The following is a 19,098-nucleotide window of genomic DNA, read 5'->3' as shown; positions in this document are numbered from 1 at the left end:
ACTTTATCTAGTTACCCTGTTGGCAGTAGCTTTGTTTTGAGGATTATTTATTGGCAATAAAAATTTTACATGCTTGAAATGAATATTCATAGCTGATTCTATGTTGTTTATTTGATCAATTTAACACTTGATTATATTCCCCAATCTAATGTCCTCTATGAAAGTTATTTTCGTCTATGTTTTTTTCCTCCTTTCAGTTGCTGTTGAGTAAACTCCGACTCATGGTAACCCGATGAGTATCAACCCATGTACTCCATAAGGTTTTCAGTGGCTAATTTTGTCAAAAGTAGGTTCCGTTTCTTCCAGGACACCTCTGGGTGGACGTGAGCCTCCAGTCTTTCAGGTAGCAGCTGAGTGCGTTAACCGTTTTCACTACCCAAGGATTCCTATGTAGTGGTTGTTGTCTTTAGGTGCCCTTGAGTTGAAGCCCCCAACTCATAGTAACCCTCTGCAGAAAGAACAGAACAGAAAACTGTCCAGTCCTACACCATGCTGTCAATTGTTGCTATGTTTGAGTCCATTGTTATACCACTGTGTCAGTCCAGCTCCTTGAGGGCCTTCCTCTTTTTCTCTGAACCTCTACCAGGCATGATGTCCTTTTCCAGGGACTGGTCCCTCCTGATAACATGTCCAAGGTACGTGAGATGAAGTCTTGCCATCCTTGGTTCTAAGGAGCATTCTGGCTGTACTTCTTCCAAGACAGATTTGTTTGTTCTTTTGGCAGTTCACGGTATATTCAGTATTCTTGGCCAACACCCTAGTTCAAATGCATCAATTCTTCTTTGGTCTTCCTTATTCATGATCCAGCTTTTGCATGCATATGAGGTGATTGAAAACACCATGGCTTGGGTCAGGTGCACCTTAGTCTTCAAAGTGGCATCTTTGCTTTTTAAAGAGGTCTTTTGCAGCAGATTTGCCCAAGTCAGTATGTTGTTTGATTTCTTGATTGCTGCTTTTGTTGGGCATTGATTATGCATCCAAGTAAAATGAAATCCTTGACAACTTCAGTCTTTTCTCCATTTATCATAATGTTGGTTATTGGTCCAGTTGTGAGGATTTTTGTTTTCTTTACGTTGAGGTGTAATCCATACTGAAGGCTGTAGTCTTTGATCTTCATCAGTAAGTGCTTCTAATTCGCGTCACTTTCAACAAGCAAGGCATTGTCATTTTTGTAACATAGGTTATTAATGAGTCTTCGTTCAGTCCTAATCCTGCATTCTTCTTCATGTAGTCCAGCTTCTCAGATTATTTGCTCAGCATACAGATTGAATAAGTGTAGTGAAAGATACAACCCCAATGCATACCTTTTCTGACTTTACCATGCAGTATTCCCTTGTTCTGTTTGAACAACTACCTCTTGGTCTATGTACAGTTCCACATGAGCACAAATAAGTGTTCTGGAATTCCCATCCTTCGTAATGTTATACATAATTTGTTATAATCCACACAGTCGAATGCCTTTGTGTAGTCAATAAAACACAGGTAAACATCTTTCTGGTCTCTTTTGCTTTCAACCAAGATCCATCTGACATCAGCAATGATATCCCTCGACCCATGTCATCTTCTGAATCTGGCTTGAACTTCTGGCAGTTCCCTGTTGATATACTGCTGCAACCTTTTTTGAATTATCTTCAGCGAAATTTTACTAGTATGTGGTATTAATGATATCGTTCAGTAATTTCCAGATTCCATTGAATCACCTTTCTTTGAAATGGGCATAGATGTGAATTTCTTAAGGTCAGTTGGTCAGGTAACTGTCTTCCAAATTTCTTGGCATAGATGAGTGAGTGCTTCCAGCACTGCATCTGTTGAAACATCTCAATTGGTATTCCATCGATCCTTGGAGCCTTGTTTTTCTCCAATGCCTTCAGTGCAGCTTGGACTTCTTCCTTCAGTATCATCAGTTCTTGATCATATGCTATCTCCTGAAATGGTTGAATGTCGACCAGTTCTTTTCGGTACAGTGACTCTGTGTATTCCTTACAACTTCTTTTGATACTTCCTGTGTTTTTCAATATTTTGCCCGTAGAGTCCTTCAATATTGCAACTCGAGGTTTGCATTTTTTATTCAGTTCTTTCAGCTTGAGAAATGCCAAGTGTTTTCTTCCCTTTTCTTTTTCTAACTCCAGCTCTTTGCACATTTCATTATAATATTTTACTTTGTCTTCTCCAGCTGCCCTTTGAAATCATCAAATCAGCTCTTTTACTTCATCATTTATTCCATTCACTTTAGCAATTCTACATTCAAGAGCAAGTTTCAGAGTCTCTTCTGACATTCACTTTGGTCTTTTCTTTCTTTGCTGTCTTTTTAATGATCTTTTGCTTTCTTCATGCATAATGTGCATGGTGTCATCCCACAACTCGTCTGGTCTTTGGTCGTTAGTGTTCAATTTGTCAAATCTATTCTTGAGATTATCTCTAATTTCAGTTGGGATATACTCAGGGTCATACTTTGGCTCTCATGGACTTGTTTTAACTTTCTTTAGCTTCAACTTGAACATGCGTGTGAGCAATTGATGGTCTCTTCCACAGTCAGCCCCAGGCTTCGTGCTGACTGATGATGTTGAGCTTCTTCATCATCTCTTTCCACAGGTGTAGTCAATTTGATTGCTGTGTATTCCATCTGGTAAGGTCCACATGCATAGTCGCCCTTTATGTTTTTGAAAAAAGGTATTTTCAATGAATAGGTCATTGGTCTTGCAAAATTCTGTCATGCAATCTCCGGCATTGTTTCTATCACCAAGGCCGTATTTTTGAACTACTGATCCTTCTTCTTTGTTTCCAACTTTCGTATTCCAATCACCAGTAATTATCAGTGCATCTTGACTGCATATTTGATCAGTTTCAGACTGCAAAAGTTAGTAAAAATCTTCAATTTCCTCATCTTTGGCCTCAGTGGTTGGTGCAAAAATTTGAATAATTTTCATATTATTATTCATATTAATCTCATTATAGTTGAGATTAACTGGTATTCCTTGTAGGTATATGGATATTATCCTATCACTGATAGTGTTGTACTTCAGGATAGATCTTGAAATGTTCTGTTTGACAATGAATGTGACACCATTCCTCTTTAATTTGTCATTCCTGGCATAGTAGACCATAAGACTGTCTGATTCAAAATGGCCAATACTAACCCATTTCAGCTCACTAATGCTTAGGATATCTATCTTCAAGAATTACATTTTACTATTAACTTCCATTTTTTCTATATTCATGCCTTATACATCCCATATGCTGATTTTAATGAATGTTTGCAGCTGTTTCTTCTCAGTTTGAGTCACATCACATCAGTAAATGAAAGTCCCAGAAGCTTTACTCCATCTACATCATTAAGGTGAGCTCTACTTTGAGAAGTCAGCTCTTTCCCAGTCATATTTTGATTGCCTCCAACCTGTGGAGCTCATCTTCTGGTACTATACCAGACAGTGTTCTGTGGCTATTCATAAAATTTTCACTGGCCAATTTTTTTAGAAGTAGATCAGCAGGTCTTTTTCTTCCTAGTCTGTCATAGTCTGGAAGCTCCACTGAAACCTGTCCACCATGCGTGACCCTGCTGGTATTTGAAATACTGGTGGCATAGCTTCTAGCATCACAGCAACAAGCAAGCCACCACAATATGACAAACTGACAGTGTATGTAGTGGTGGCTGCCATTTATTTGTCATTTAGTTCTCTGAACTCCATGAGATGGTCCTATTATCCTCACTCTGTATATAAGCAAACCAAGGCTGAGAAGGGTTAAATATCATCCACCAATCACATGGCTGGGGGTGTAGGGGAAATTGGAACTCAGCAATCATTGACACCAGCGCGGAGCCTTCAACAACTCCCTACTCATCAGAGCAAATAAGCGTTTATTGAGCGCCTACTCTGTGCCTAGGAGCCCTGGTGGTATAACACTTAAGTGCTCAGCTGCTGATCAAAAGGTTGGTGTTTTGAACCCACGCAGGAGAAAGACCTGGCAATCTGCTTCCATAAAGATTACAGCCAAGAAAACCTTACTTTATCACATGGTGTCACTATAAGTCAAAAATTGGCTTAATGGCGCCTACCAACAACAACTCTGTGTGTGGCATTGTGCTAATCATTGGGCGTGCAAAGGTGAATAAGACAAAGACGTTGCCCTTAAACTGTTCGCAGTCTTGATTGTAATCGATCTTGGGGAAGAAGCTGTCTTTTACCCAGTGCCTGTAGAAAAGGATATTAACATCTATTGTGTTGATCATTTTACATTTGCTGACTCACTAATCTCTCTCTGCCATGCAGATTGATGTATGTCATTATCCCCACTTTATAAATGGGAAAACTGAGCCTTAGAGAGGTTTTGTTGATTAGCTGGTGGTTACAGAATTAGTGCAAATGGTTAATGCACTCTGATGGTAACCAAAAAGCTAGATGTTCGAGTCCCCCAGAGGCACCTCGAAAGAAAGGCCTGCAACTTACTTCCGATACATTAGCCATTGAAAACCCCGTGGAGCACAGTTCTACTCTGACACACACAGGGGGTTGCCTTGAGTCAGGGTGGACTCCACAGTAAGTGGTTTGCAAAACTAGAAGTGCAAAAATCAGGGTTTGAGCAGTAGTCTGTCTCTAAATTGCGCTCTTTTCGTGGCACATGTTGTCTTCCACAGGACCACACACGGTGGATAAAGACTTGAGTACTTCGACTATGTGCATCTGTTAAATGAAGAAAAAAATCAGTCTTCAATAAAATGTTGGTGATTTCATTCGAGCACACGACATTTGTATATCTGCAGCAACTCAAAACTGAAAGTGGCAGGGAGCGCCACCCAGGAATAGGAGGGGAGCGCTTTTAGTAGACAAACCCGGAAGTGAAGCAAGCTAACCCGTGATGGGTTCGAACCAAGTGTTTAACCTTTTAGGACCTGGATACGGAGTTATGTGAAGATTAGCTGAGTTGGCAGCATCTCATTGGTTAGCCTAAAGTTTCCTTTTGCTTACAGAAGGAGTCTTCAGTTAGGAGCCCATTCAGTCTAATGCTGTCTTTTATATTTCTTAATCACTTCATATAATCAAATTAAAAAAAAAAATTTATTGCACTTTAGGTGAAAGTTTGCAGTGCTGATTAGCTTCTCATTCAAAATTTATACACAAACTGTTTTATGACATTGGTTGCAATCCCTGCGTTGTGTCAGCACTCTCCCCCTTTCCATTTCCACCCTGAGTTCTCCATGTCCATTCTTCCAGTTTTCCTGTCACTTCCTGCCTTCTCTTTGCTTTGGGGCAGGTGTTGCATATTTGATCACATACACTTGATTGAACTAAGAAGCACATTCTCCTATGTGTTATTGTTTGCTTTATAGACTTGTTTAATCTTTGGCTGAAAGGTGGACTTTGGGAGTGGCTTCAGTTCTGCGTTAGCAGGGTGCCTGGGAGCCATAGTCTTGGGGGGTTCCTCCAATCTCTGTCAGACAAGTAAGTCTGCTTATTTTATTTTATTTTTTTTGTGAATTTGAATTGTGTTCTATGTTTTTCTCCTGCTCTGTCTGGGACCCTCTGTTGTGATCCCTAGCAGAGCCAGCGGTGGTTGTAGCCAGGCACCATCTAGTTCTTCTGGGCTCAGGCTGGTGGAGGCTGTGGCTTACGTGGTCTGTTAGTCCTGTGGACTAATATTTTCCTTGTGTCTTCGGTTTTCTTCATTCTCCTTTACTCTTGACAGGGTGGGACCAATAGATGTGTCTTAGATGGCCACTTGAAAGCTTTTAAGATCCCAGATGTTAGTCACCAAAGTAGGGTGTAGAACATTTGCATTATGAACTACGTTATGCCAGTTGACTTAGATGTCCCCTGAGACAATGGTCTCTAGCCCTCAACCCCATTAACTCGGTCCCTCAAGGTGGGTATGTCTAGGAAGCTTCTATGACTTTGTCTTGGTCAAGTTGTGCTGACTTCCCCTTTATTGCATATAGTCTTTCCCTTTACCAAAGTTACCACTTGTTTACTATCTGGTTAGCGAATTCCCCTCCCCAGCCTCCCCCTTCCTCGTAACCATCAAAGATTGATTTTTTTTTTTTGTGTGTAAACCTGTTCTTGGGTTTTTATAATAGTGATCTCATACAATATTTGTCATTTTGTGATTGACTTATTTCACTCAGCATAATGCCCTCCAGACTCATCCATGTTGTGAGATTTTTTCAGATTCATCATTGTTCTTAAATGTTGTGTAGTATTCCATTGTGTGTGTATACCACAATTTGTCCATTTATCTGTTAATTGGCACTTAGGTTGTTTTTATCTTTTTGCTATTGTGAATAACGTTGCAGTGACCATGGATGTGCATACGTCTATTCGTGTGATGGCCCTTATTTCTCTAGGATATATTCTTAGAAGTGGGATTGCTGGATTGTATGGTATTTCTATTTCTAGCTTTTTAAGGAGGTGTCATATAGTTTTCCATGGTAGTTGTACCATTTTACATTCCCATGAGCAGTGCATAAGAGTTCCAATCTCCCTGCAACCTCTTCAACGTTTGTTATTTTCTGTATTTTTTTTTACTGCCGGTAACGTTGGGGTGAGGTGGTATTTCATTTTAGTTTTGATTTGCAATTCTCTAATGGCTAATGCTTGTGAGAATTTTCTTATGTGTCTGTTAGCTGCCTGAATGTCTTCTTTGGTGAAGTGTCTATTCATATACTTGACTCTTTTTTTTAATTGGATTATTTGCCTTTTTGTTGTTGAGGTGTTGAAGTATTCTATAGAATTTAGAGATTGTACCCTTGACGAATATGTCACAGTCAAACATTTTTTCCCAGTCTGTTGGTTGTCTTTTTACTCTTTTGGTGAAGTCTTTTGATGAGCGTAAGTGTTTAATTTTTAGGAGCTCCCAGTTATATAGTTTCTTCTGGTGTTTGTCCATTGTTAGTTATGGTTTGTATTGTATTTATATCATGTATTAGAGCCTTAGTGTTGTCCATATTTTTTCTTCCATGATCTTTATCATTTTAAGTTTTATATTTAGGTCTTTGATCCATTTTGAGTTAGTTTTTGTATATGGTGTGAGGTATGGGTCCTGTTTCATTTTTTTACAGATGGGCATCCAGTTTTGAGAGCACCATTTGTTAAAAAGACTGTCTTTTCCCCATTTAATGGACTTTGGTCCTTTGTCAAAGATCAGTTGACTATAGGTGAATGGATTTACATCTGGGCTCTTGATTCTGTCCCATTAGTCTATGTATCTGTCATTTTACCAGTTCTAGGCTGTTTTGACTCCCATGGCTGTATAGTAGGTTCTGAGATCAGCTAGTATGGGGTCTCCTACTTTGTTCTTCTTCTTCAATAATGATTTGCTTATCCGGGGTCTATATTCACTGTTTTAAACAAGATCAGACGTGCATTCTTGGTGTTGCCAGGGAGCTTCGGAAGGAAATGAAGAAAGGATGGTGGTCTGTGCATCAATAGGTTACCTGTAGGAGTGCCTCTGAGGGCACAGGGTGGCTGGCTCAGGGCTTATTGACTTTTACTATAGATCAATCTTCCTCTCCTTGAGCCATGACCTTGCATTTTCTTTTTGGTACTAAACCAAATAGTGGGTCCTACTGTCTCTTCTTCCTTTGCGTCACGTGGCAGCGGGTGGGTAGGACTCTGTTTTAATGGGTGCTGAAGTCTAAGTAACTCAGCATCTCCAGTTGGGGTTTCCCATACAGCAGGTCTCCCATCCTGAGTTACTTAATAATAATTGGATCTTTGATCTCTAGTTTCTCAGGCTGACTCTGGCACAGCTCGCCCAGGTGGGAATCTGGTGGAATCACTCTCCGTGGTGGGATCCTTTCCAGTCTACAACGTAACTTTCTGGTCGGCAGGGTGTGGCGTGGAGCTCCCACTCATCTCTGCACGGTAGGGAGTGGTCTTTGTTGTCTGTTCCTCCTTAGGCTTGCTAGTTGGTTTTGGGGTACAGAGGTGGGACTCTTATCAGAAAAAGCTGCCTGTCTTGTTTTTTAAAGCAGTGGTTCTCAAACTTGAGTTTGACTCCTGTCAGACTAACCTGGAGGGCTTGTTAACACACAGATTACTGGGTCCCACTCCAAGAGTCTGTAATTCAGCAGGTCTTGGATGAGGCCTGAGAACTTTCATTTCTAATAAGGTCCCAGGTGATGCTGATTTTACTAATCTGGAGACCATATTTTGAGAACAAATGGCTTAAAGGATGAAAGCCCTTTGTTTCTAGTGAAATTGTTTTAAAATAGTTCTATTTTTAAACTTTCCATTAGTTCATATTGGCACTGTCATCTTTTTTTCCCTTGCCCTTCATTCCATCTGCATGTATTAACCTTTTTCAAATCCTTTGAAGTGAAATGAAATATTCTGAGTGAAACTTGCTGTTTCTAAGAACTAACCACTAGGTGGCACTAGAGTCCCATAAGCATGACTTCCTAATAGTCAAGCATTTCTAACGACTAAAACCAAACGCAAACCTGTTGCTATTAAGTCGATTCCGACTCATAGTGACTTTGTAGGACAGAGTAGAACTACCCCCATAGAGTTTCCAAGGCTGTAAATCTTTACGGAAGCAGACTGCCACATCTTTCTCCCATGGAACGGCTGGTGGGTTTCGACTGGCCAGCCTTTCCGTTAGTAGCTGAGCATGTAACCAATTAGTACCTTTTCTAGGTACTAATTACTGTCAATCTGCTCCTGTAAAGATTACAGCCGTGGAAACCCAATGGGGCAGTTCAGCTCCGTTCTATTGTGTCACTAGGACTTGAAATTGACTCAACAGCAATGGGAGTTAACTGTTTACAAAATAGTAACTAAGGATGAGGGTCCTCTGAGACCCTGGAACACATGTATTCTCTAGTTCTTTTTTCACTTAAAGTACAGTAGAATGGGAGGAGTTGAGATGCTCTTCCTTAAAAAAAAAAAAAGTTTCCAGTCTCTCTGCCGTGCTCCAAAATGAGTTCTCATACCTTCCACAGGCTTGGGACCATTCCTTAAAGGCTGGCACAGAAAGCTTGAATTGGTGCTTTACTCTCTTTGACTTAGTGTCCTATGCCCTTCTGGGGGGTTAGGAGGAAAGAAGAAGAAAAAAAAATTCGTGTAGAATGAAGACGTAAGAGGTTCAGTGGCTGAAAGGGAGCCTGCCATATTGGCTGTCCTGCTGTCCTGTGCTTTGAACACCAACATCATTAACTCCGAAGCGGCAGAGGCTGATTTAGGTTATTCTGAGCAGGCGCACACTTGGAGTGGTCCTGACAACCTTCTTTTCTGGATTTTCTTCAAGTCCCTTAGCTCCTTCTGAGAGTCACCAGCCTAACAAAGACAGGACAACTTTTAGATTGGGCACTCCAGATGCCTCCCCTAACCTAGACATATCACTCTGTCTGTCTTTGTATGTTTGTATTCGTGTAGGTCAATATGTAGTGCGTAATATTGTTTGAAGGAGCCCTGGTGGCGCAATGGTTAAGCACTCTGCTGCTAACTGAAATGTTGGTGGTTCAGATCCACCTAGTGGCTCTGTGGGAGAAAAGACAGTGATCTGATTCCATAAAGTTTAGGGCCTAGAAAACCTTTTGGGCGCTTCTACTCTGTCACGTTGAGTTGCTATGGGTCGGAATTGACTCAATGGCACCTAACAAAATTAACAGCAATACTGTTATTATGAAATGGTATATATTCATTGCTGAAAATTTAGGGAATAAAGAAAAACCTGTAGAAGAAGGTAAAAATCACTCATAATCCCTCTCCTTGGAGATAACACTCATTAACATATTGAATTCATATTCTAATAGCTTTTTTTCCCAAGCCATGTATTTAGTTTTTAAGCATTGAATTGGGACCAGATGTTGCATACTATATGAGTCACCTGCCCTTTTCACCTAAGTGTGTATATTGAATATTTCCCAATTTCACTAAACATCCTTCTAAAATGTAATTTTTAATGCCTGAACGGTATTCCACTGCATGGTGTGTCACAGTTTATTTAACACAATTGTTACATTACAAGCAGGATTAGGCAGGGAGTGTGCTTGTACATGGGGAAGAGATAGGAACTTTGCTAGACGGAATAGCCTGTATGTCACCTGGGATACTGGATGGGCAGAGCATCTGAAGAACACTGACTTTTCTTTTGATTATGCAAATATACTAGAGAAAACCAAGTTCCCTTTCGGCTCTGGCTCAGCATCAGAACCATTACTCTTCCCTCTGGATCCCTGAGCTCTCAGGGTCAGTGCAGAGTCAAGGGTGGAATGCTCTTAGAGAATCCTAGTATTTAGACTACACTTTTCCTGCTGTGATAGGAGAGGGTCACCAAGTTTTTGGGAGCTGGAGCGTATGGCCTGGAAACATGGGAGATTGCCTGGTCTTTGAGGCTATGTTTTGTCTGGCCTGGCACTTCTTGAGGGTTGTTGTTGTTAATGTTATTTTTGATGTGTCACAGCTCGTTGCAGGCTGAAGGAACAGAAGATGGTTCCAAATTGGTCCAGGAAACAACACAGCGACTACAGAGGACAAGTCCACCCTTAGGAGGACACTTTCGGATTCAGCTTTCAAATACAGTGATACCTGGTAAAAAGGCAATTGGGGCTCAGCATTTCTCATTTACATTTTTAGGGCCATTGTCAGGTAAACAGCATCCCAGCCTTTTAATGTTGTGGATGTGGAAATGGAATGTATTAGCTTCCTTGAGCTACTATAACAAATGACTACACTTGGTGGCTTGAAACAACAGAAATTGATTCTCTCACAATTCTGGAGGCTAGAAGTCCAAAATTAAGATGCCAGTAGACCACACCCCCTCCAAAGATTCTAGGGTAGAATCTATTTCTTGCCTCTTCCAGCTTCTGGTGACTGCAGGCATTCCCTGGCTCATGGCCATATTACTTCAATTTCTGCCTCTGTGGTCACATCACCCTCTCCTCTTCTGTCTCAAAACTCTCTCATAAGAATATATGTGATTGCATTTAGGGCCTACATGGGTAACCCAGGACAAACCCCTCTTTTCAAGATCTTCAACTAAATCACATATATAGTTTATTACGGTAGATATATATGTAACCAATTGTTTGCCTTTTCAAAATTCTTCATGGGTACAATTCAGTGACATTATGTTTATCATGTTGTTCAACCACTGTCATTATCCATTTCCAGATTTGCCCATCATCCTTAACAGAAGCTCAGTGTCCCCTAAGCAGTGACTCTCCCTTTCCCCTCTCTCTCACCCGCCCCTGTGAGCCACTGATAAACATTGGTCTCTATATGCTTGCCTATTCTAGATATTTCATGTAAGTGAAATCATATAATATTTGTCCCTTTGTTAATCATAGTTTTTGCCATATGAAGTAATATTCACTCTGCCTTATAAGATAATACTCACAGGTTCTAGGGATTAGAAGGTGAGCATATCTTTTGGGGGGCTACCATTTAGCCCAATATATTGACACTTGCCCAGATGTGAACTCAGGTGTTTGATTCCTAGGTCTGTACTTTTCTCTCTAGGGGTTCTCTGAGCCAATGGTAGCTGTGGTCCTTCAGCATTACACTCAGTGAGGACACCGTATATTATAGAGGATTTTAATGGTCATAACAAATGTAGAAAGAGCTTTTAGATGCCACTAACCTGTTGTCATTGAGTCGATTCTAACTCATAGTGACCCTATAGGACAGGGTGTAACTGCCCCATAGGGTTTCCACTAAAGTAGAACAATATCTAAATATTTAGGAGTACACACATTTCATGAAGAGTGAAGATTAGAAGTGATTATGACATGCTATTTATTTGATAGAAAAAGAGAGCAATCAGAAGCAAGATTCAGGAGAACTCAGGAGTGGCTGTGTAAAAATTGACACATGGTCCAGAAGTCTTTTGCCCTCCCAAGCAGAAAGATGCTGGGCTTGCAAAGAATTTGCTTGGGTGAGAGGAATGGAGGGGTCTGTTGTGATGGAGGAACTTGGGAAAAGTTGAGGGCCCCTAGGTTGTTAGAGTCTGATAAATGGGTGAATAAGCACCAAGTTCATTACCACTCGGCCATGTTTCTCTGCCATCTCATGGACAAGAGCCACTGCTCTTGGGTAGAGAGACTTTACGTGCCACAGTGTTCTATTGCTAAAGTTCCTCATATCACTGCCCACAAAACAACTGGGGAGAGTCAGCCTTAACCTGGCCTTTTGAAATGATGACATCCCTCAAGTTATGTATTAGTGTCAAAATTTTTTTTAAAAAGATGAGAGTTTTGTTTGCATTTTCGAAATATAAAAAAATCCATTGCTATTGAGTTGATTCCAATGCATAGTGATCCTCTAGGACAGAGTAGAACCGCCCTATAAGGTTTCCAAAGCTATAAATCTTTACAGAAGCACACTGCCACATCTTTCTCCTGAGGAATGGTTGGTGGATTCAAACTGTCCACCTTCTGGTTTGCAGCTGAGGGCTTACTCAGTGCACCACCAGGGCTCCTGTTTAGAAATAACCAACCAAAACCAAACCTTTTGCTGTCGAATCAATTTTGACTCAAAGCAACCCTATATGATAGAGTAGAACTGCCCCATAGGGTTTCCAAGGAACAGTTGGTGGATTTGAACTACAGACCTTTTGGTTAGCAGCCAAGCTCTTAACCACTGTGCCACCAGAGCTCCTTTGGAAATACAGTAGTGTTTTGTTAACGCTTCAGGGCAGTGTGGAATAAGGCAAGGCTGTTGAGTAGGTAGAAGGCAACCTGGCTTTTAATCTAAACCTCTCTCACTCACTTGGTTGGCAAGCATCCGAAGCTCGTTGTGTTTCATTTTCCTCATTGCTAAAGTCGGTGTTAGCGTGCCCTCCTAACCTACCTCACAGGCTGTTGTGAGTAGCTAATGAAATGGAAACTTTTGGTAAAGCATGAAGCAGGGTTCAATCACAAGCAGAGTTCAAACACAGAGTGTTGTTATTTCTCTGTGGGGATGTGGAATGGGGAAGCAGGTGGTTGGGCTTAAAGGAAATTCTAATAGAGAAACTGAAGTTGGATGCCAGCATTCCTCAGCTGGGTTGGCTGCGTTTTTATGGGTCAGCTGCTATGTGCCTCTCCCACTCTCTCTGAAAAGTGGCCAACTTTTTTCTGTTTACAGGGCCAGCTAAATTTTTCCAGAGAAACTCCACTATTTAATTAGACTTTCGGGCACTACTAGCGTGTCTGGAGTTTATGCTGAGTTGACAGTGTTGAGATGGTTCGGTCTGATGTGACTGTGTCTTCTGCTCTGTGGTAGTGATACTGATTAAAGGCGTCACAATGTGAAAAGTGGGCCCAGCACCAGTTGCCATTGATTCGACTGGCTCATGGTGACCTATGCATGTCAGAATAGAACCATCCTCCGCTGGGTTGTCAATGGCTGACTTTTCAGAAGTAGATCGCCAGGTCTTTCTTCTGAGGTGCCTCTCGGGGGACTAGAATCGTCCCCCTTTTGGTTAGCAGTGGAGCACAGTTACGGTTTGTACCACCCAAAACAAAAAATCGAACCCATTGCCATTGACCCAGGGACTCCAGAAAGTTGGTAGCTACTTGTATTTTCCTGAGAGAAAAATGGTTTAGCTAGGACTGGGGTTCTCTTGAAGCTATATTTTCATCTTGAAGCTTTCCTGCAAATTTTAGTCAGCTTCTTGACATTTATTTCTGTTATCTTTGATGATGAGACCCTGCAAGGTAGAGTAGTGTCTCGTATTTTCTCTATAAAAATCTTTTCCCATAGATGTCCCTGTGCACATTTCTCCGGGCCATCTTCGCAAACTCTTGCAGAGCAGTGCTGATGACTTCACATCCATGTACCTCAATGTCAGTGATTTGACGGTGAAAGAAGATCTAAGCTCTTGCTACGAACATGTGTGGACACTCTCCTGGTCCACCCAGATTGGGGATTTGCCCATTTTCATCAAGGTATGTACGATATCCCTTTTGATGGTATAGATTTGGTGCCCTGGAGCAATTTGTGTAAAAACAAAACATCAGAATTGTACAAATGGAAACTGACGTGAATCGTTAATTTTGTTGGAATATTCACGAAAAGGAGTCCTGTGATTTATCTTTCTGGAAGTTTTTCAACAATTTTTTTGTGTCTTGTATTCCTGATGAAGCAATCTAAACCCGCCATCTTCTTTCCCAGCTCACTTTTGGTTGAGAGTACTTTACCCGTACTAGTTGCCATTGAGTCGATTCACTCATAGTGATCCTATAGGACAGAGTAGAACTGCCCCATAGGGTTTCCAAGGTGTAAATCTTTATGGAAACAGACTGCCACATCTTTCTCCTACAGAGCGGCTGGTGGGTTTGAACCACCGACCTTTTGTTTAGCAGCTGATTGCTTTAACCACTTTCACCAGGGTTCCTTGGTCAGTGTCCACCATACGATAATTCTACATCTGTTATTGGGTAATTTAAGCAGATGTGATTGACTTAGATTATCATGGAGGCAGATGGCATAGCAGAAGGAGGTTTGGAAAAGGATTTGCTGTCTTTGGATAATGACAAAACCAGCTGTGGTTTCATATTTAGAGTTTTAAAAAATAATCTAGTGATCTTCTAGCATTTGGTTATTATAAAATGGAGCCCAAGATGAAATTTTACCCCAGTCATCTGGTTTTCAAATGAGATACTTGGGTGGAGTAGAGGGAAGATGGGAGTCCTTACATTTATTTCGTAACACTTGTTTTCTTACATTCTATTTTAGTGTTTAGGATTGCAAACACATGTAAAATAGAGAAGCACATAGAAGCAAAATATCTCAAGACCTATAGAGAAAATAGGGGTATTGTGACTCATTAGACAACTCTGCTTGCAAATAAATACTCCTCTAGTCTACTGGGGCTTTCATTAGACATTACTTCCTGTTAGGTTTCTAGATTTTAATCCTCTGTCTCCCCATTTTCACTTTTTTAACTGTCTGATTATCTTAAGCAGAATGTGAAAAGACCCCTTATCATTTGTTTTAATCAAGATTAGACTTCTGTTCCATGACAGAATTCACCAGAAATGTAACCTTCTCAGGTCTCTGATGAAAATCTAACTGGAGTGAGCCCTGCTGTAACTACTCGTGTGCTATATGATGGTGGAGTATTTCTTGGCCCCATATTTGGAGACATGTTGGTGACTGCCAACCAGCGCACTCAGGTGAGAGTGGATGGGCCATCCAGAGTGCAGGCCTCAGTCTAACTCAGCCCCTCACTGATTTGTAATGAGGCTCAGTTGATTTATCTCCCAAGGGCCATTTTTCCAGTCAGTAAAACAGGGATAATTCCAGTTACCTGCTTTCTATTCCCACAGAGTCTGTAAAATGCTATTAAAATATAAGCGCTTTGTAAACACAGCATTGGATTATCGTAATTGTTAATGTTATTATTATGGTACAAAAATAAAAGAGAACCTTATAGCTAAATATGATTTATGCCACCACACAGTTGAGTTGGAAAATAAATCAGCTAAGTTGATTCCTTTTCACTTTAAGATGTCTTTTTCTCTTTGTGTCCATATTCCTGTTATAAGTCATCTACTTTTTTTTTTAATTTTTATTGTGCTTTAAGTGAAAGTTTATAAATCAAGTTGAACTCTCATACAAAAATTTACAAACACCTTGCTATATACTCCTAATTGCTCTCCCTGTAATGAGACAGCATACTCCTTCCCTCCACTCTCTCTTTTCGTGTCCATTCGTCCAGCTTCTGACCCCCTCTACCCTCTTATCTCCCCTTCAGACAGGAGATGCCAACATAGTCTCAGTCTACTTGATCCAAGAAGCTCATTCTTCACCGGTACCATTGTCTATCCCATAGTCCAATCCCTGTCTACAGAGTTGGCTTTCAGAATGGTTCCTGTTTTGGGCTAACAGATGGTCTGGGGACCATGACTTCCGGGGTCATTCTAGTCTCAGTCAGACCATCAAGTCTGGTCTTTTTACGAGAATTTGGGATCTGCATCCCGCCACTCTTCCACTCCCTCAGGGGTTCTTTGTTGTGTTCCCTGTCAGGACAGTCATTGGTTCTTCTGGTCTCAGGCTAATGTAGTCTCTGCATTATGTGGCCCTTTCTGCCTCTTGGGCTCATAATTACCTTGTATCTTTGGTGTTCTTCATTCTTCTTTGCTCCAGCTGGATTGAGACCGATTGATGCATCTTAGATGGCCGCTTGTTAGCATTTAAGACCCCAGACGCCACTCTCCAAAGTGAGCTGCAGAATGTTATCTTAATAGATTTTATTATGCCAATTGATTTAAATATCCCCTGAAACCGTGGTCCCCAAACCTCATCATCTACTTTGAACATGAGAAAAATTTAAAATCCCAAACTACAAAGAATAAGATAACCCACACCTGGGTACCCAAACTAAGAATCGACAATTGTCAATAATTTGATATATGTATTTTGTCTTTGGTCCTCACGTGTAAATTAAACAGTATAGATGAAATTGAAGTGTTCTTTATCACCCATGATGTTCTGGTCCCCCTCCCCTCTGTAAATAAAAACAACAAAACCCGTTGCCTTCTGCTTGACTGTGACTCATAATGACCTATAGGACAGAGTAGAATTGTCCCATAGGGTTTCCAAGGCTGTAGTCTTTGTGGAAGCAGGCTCTCACATCTTTCTCCTATGGAGTGGCTGGTGGGTTTGAACCTCTGACCTTTCCTTTAGTAGCCAAGCACTTAACCACTGTGCCACCAGGGCTCCTTCCCGTCTATAAATAAACAGTCATAAATATAGTGTGGTGCTTTTAGTCCATTTTTTTTATTTGTAGAGAGGCATTCGAGGCATATCTGCTTAACCTTCCTCATCTATTAGTATTGTTTGAGTTCTGCTAGGTTAACATTAGTTCCAGTGAGAGGGGAAGACATACGATTTCTTCTAGGGGACCCACCATTTTAGGACAAAAAAGACGCAAAACGAAATAAACCCTGTTGTTGTTCTTGGGTGCTGTTGAGTCGATTTAGATTCATAGCCGCCCCATATGACAAAGTAGAACTCCCCCATAGGATTTTTTGGCTGTAATCTTTATGGAAGCAGATCACCAGGTCTTTCTCCCCCAGAGCTGCTGGGTGGGTTTGAACCATCAACCTTTTGGTTAGCAGCTGAGCACTTAACTCTTGTGCTACTAGAGCTTCTTATATAGACATGTGGATGGTGTAAGGCACATGCCTGCTTTGTTGGCATTTACCAGTAAAGAAAGGACTTTTCAGAGGGAGTGAGTACTCAGTTGAAAATACAGAGTGTTACAAAGTCCTTGTGCAGTTTTAATTACATTAAATTCACTTCTATATAAGACAGAGAGGGAATTGGCCCAAGTTTAGCATATTTAATTGCAGAAATAGTAGGTTTCAGTATACCCACCATCATTTTAATAAAACTTGACGTTTTGAGCCATTCACTATAATTTAGGGTTTATTACCAGAAAAAAAAAAAAAGAAAGGAAACCCTGGTGGCTTAGTGGTTAAGTGCTACGGCTGCTAACCAAGAGGCTGGCAGTTCGAATCCACCAGGTGCTCCTTGGAAACTCTATGGGGCAGTTCTCCTCTGTCCTATAGGGTCGCTATGAGTTGGAATCAACTCGACAGCAGTGGGTTTGGTTTTTTTTTTTCTTTTTTGGTGACACATTTTAATTTTGGAAAACTGCACAAGTACTTTATAAATACCTTTGTGCATATGGAATGCATACATTCGTTTTTAATTCTATTGCGTTTTTCAGGTGGCTGTGCGAGTGAATGATATACCAGCTTATTGCTCAGGTTCCTGTTCTTTTCAGTACCTCCGAGGCTCAACTCCCCAGGTTCATTCTGCATGGTATTCTCATGGTATGATCTGTGGCTTGGCACTGAGTTGGGTGTGAACTTTAGACTCAGAATAATTTTGTTAGAGGCTGTGTGTCTGGGTATGGGGTGGGTAGAAGATGCATCAATTCATGAGGTAGAGGTTGAGTGGTGCAGCAGAAAGTGTATTTTTTTTTTTTCTGTCTGGTTAAGCACTGGGCTGCTAACCCAAAGGTCAGTGGTTTGAACCCACCAGTGGCTCCACGGGAGAAAAGACCTGGTGATCTGCTCTCATAAAAAACTACAGCCTAGGAAACCCTATGGGGTAGTTCTACTCTGTCACGTGGGGTCGCTGTGAGTTGGAATGGACTCGAAGGCACACAACAACAACAATCAAAATGATAATATGGTCATGATTTGGAAATAGAGACAAATGGATTTTTGATGACTTAAAATATTCTTTGTGCCTTGTTTTGGAATGTTCTTTATTTTGATTTTACTTCCATTTTTTATTGAGCTGCGATCTCATTACTAGTTTGAGAAAATTTTAGGTGGGGGCTGGGTATTCCAAGTAAATGCAGATGCCCAACGTTTGGGTCAGCATACACTTCCCTGAATTTTGGGAGGTGAAGGTGAGAGGGAATGAACATTTGATGTCAGAGTAAGGTCTCTTAAATGGAGTGATACCATTAAGAGACTATTTTGTTTGTTTTTCTTCCTTTAAGACAATGACATCAACCTACTGGTTCATATAATTGGAACTGGTTTCTCTGGTGACTCCCAGGCCTTGGAGGTTACGGTGAACAAAACAAGTTGTGAAGTTATTTTCTCAAACTTAACGTATGTGGTCTGTCAGATGGGCGTGCTATCAGTTGGAGTGCACCGTGTCTCGATGTTGGTGAGACCCTCTGGTCTTGCTGTCAACGCCAGCGGAGAAGGCCTCTTCTTACGTGTGGAGCCCAGGCTGGATGCTGTGGAGCCTTCCAAAGCTGCAGAGATTGGTAATGGAGGAGGATACCACATTCCATCTACCCCTCTGAAGCCAGCCTTCTGGCTGACCAACAGGAATATAGTCCTTCCACCAGATAAATTCTGTATCCACTATGATTCACAGCCTTTTGTTTTCTGCCATCAGCATTTGTTCTAATGAACAACAGACTTTTGGGCCCTTAAATGAACTCACTTGCCACATAAATGATCATAGTTTGGCTAGCGTTGTCAGGCATAATTGGGTCAGTCACTGAGTAAGCAGGACTATTTAGTCTAGTGGAAATAACCCTGGGTTGGGGTTGAAGGGGTGAGGGGGGAACCCTAGTGGCGCAGTGATTAAGAACTGGGCTGCTCATCAAAAGGTTGGCAGTTTGAATCCACCAGCAGCTGCA

The 19,098-nt window shown here is 41.2% G+C and overlaps 1 protein-coding gene across 1 annotated transcript in view; it reads left to right on the top strand.

The window, feature by feature from the left end:
- The window catches only part of PKHD1 (PKHD1 ciliary IPT domain containing fibrocystin/polyductin), a 593,425-nt gene that overhangs the window by 55,155 nt on the left and 519,172 nt on the right, over window positions 1–19,098 (top strand). The window contains exons 22-27 of the mRNA XM_049894022.1: window positions 7,718–7,856; window positions 10,399–10,526; window positions 13,680–13,864; window positions 14,972–15,094; window positions 17,656–17,761; window positions 18,442–18,717. Of these exons, the coding sequence (XP_049749979.1) occupies window positions 7,718–7,856; window positions 10,399–10,526; window positions 13,680–13,864; window positions 14,972–15,094; window positions 17,656–17,761; window positions 18,442–18,717 (957 nt within the window). The remainder of the gene's footprint in view (window positions 1–7,717; window positions 7,857–10,398; window positions 10,527–13,679; window positions 13,865–14,971; window positions 15,095–17,655; window positions 17,762–18,441; window positions 18,718–19,098) is intronic.

This window comes from Elephas maximus, chromosome 1 (genome assembly GCF_024166365.1).
Source record: "Elephas maximus indicus isolate mEleMax1 chromosome 1, mEleMax1 primary haplotype, whole genome shotgun sequence".
Lineage (NCBI taxonomy): Eukaryota > Metazoa > Chordata > Mammalia > Proboscidea > Elephantidae > Elephas > Elephas maximus.
The sequence above is the reverse complement of the archived record's forward strand: the minus strand, read 5'-3'. Positions and strand labels throughout refer to the sequence as shown.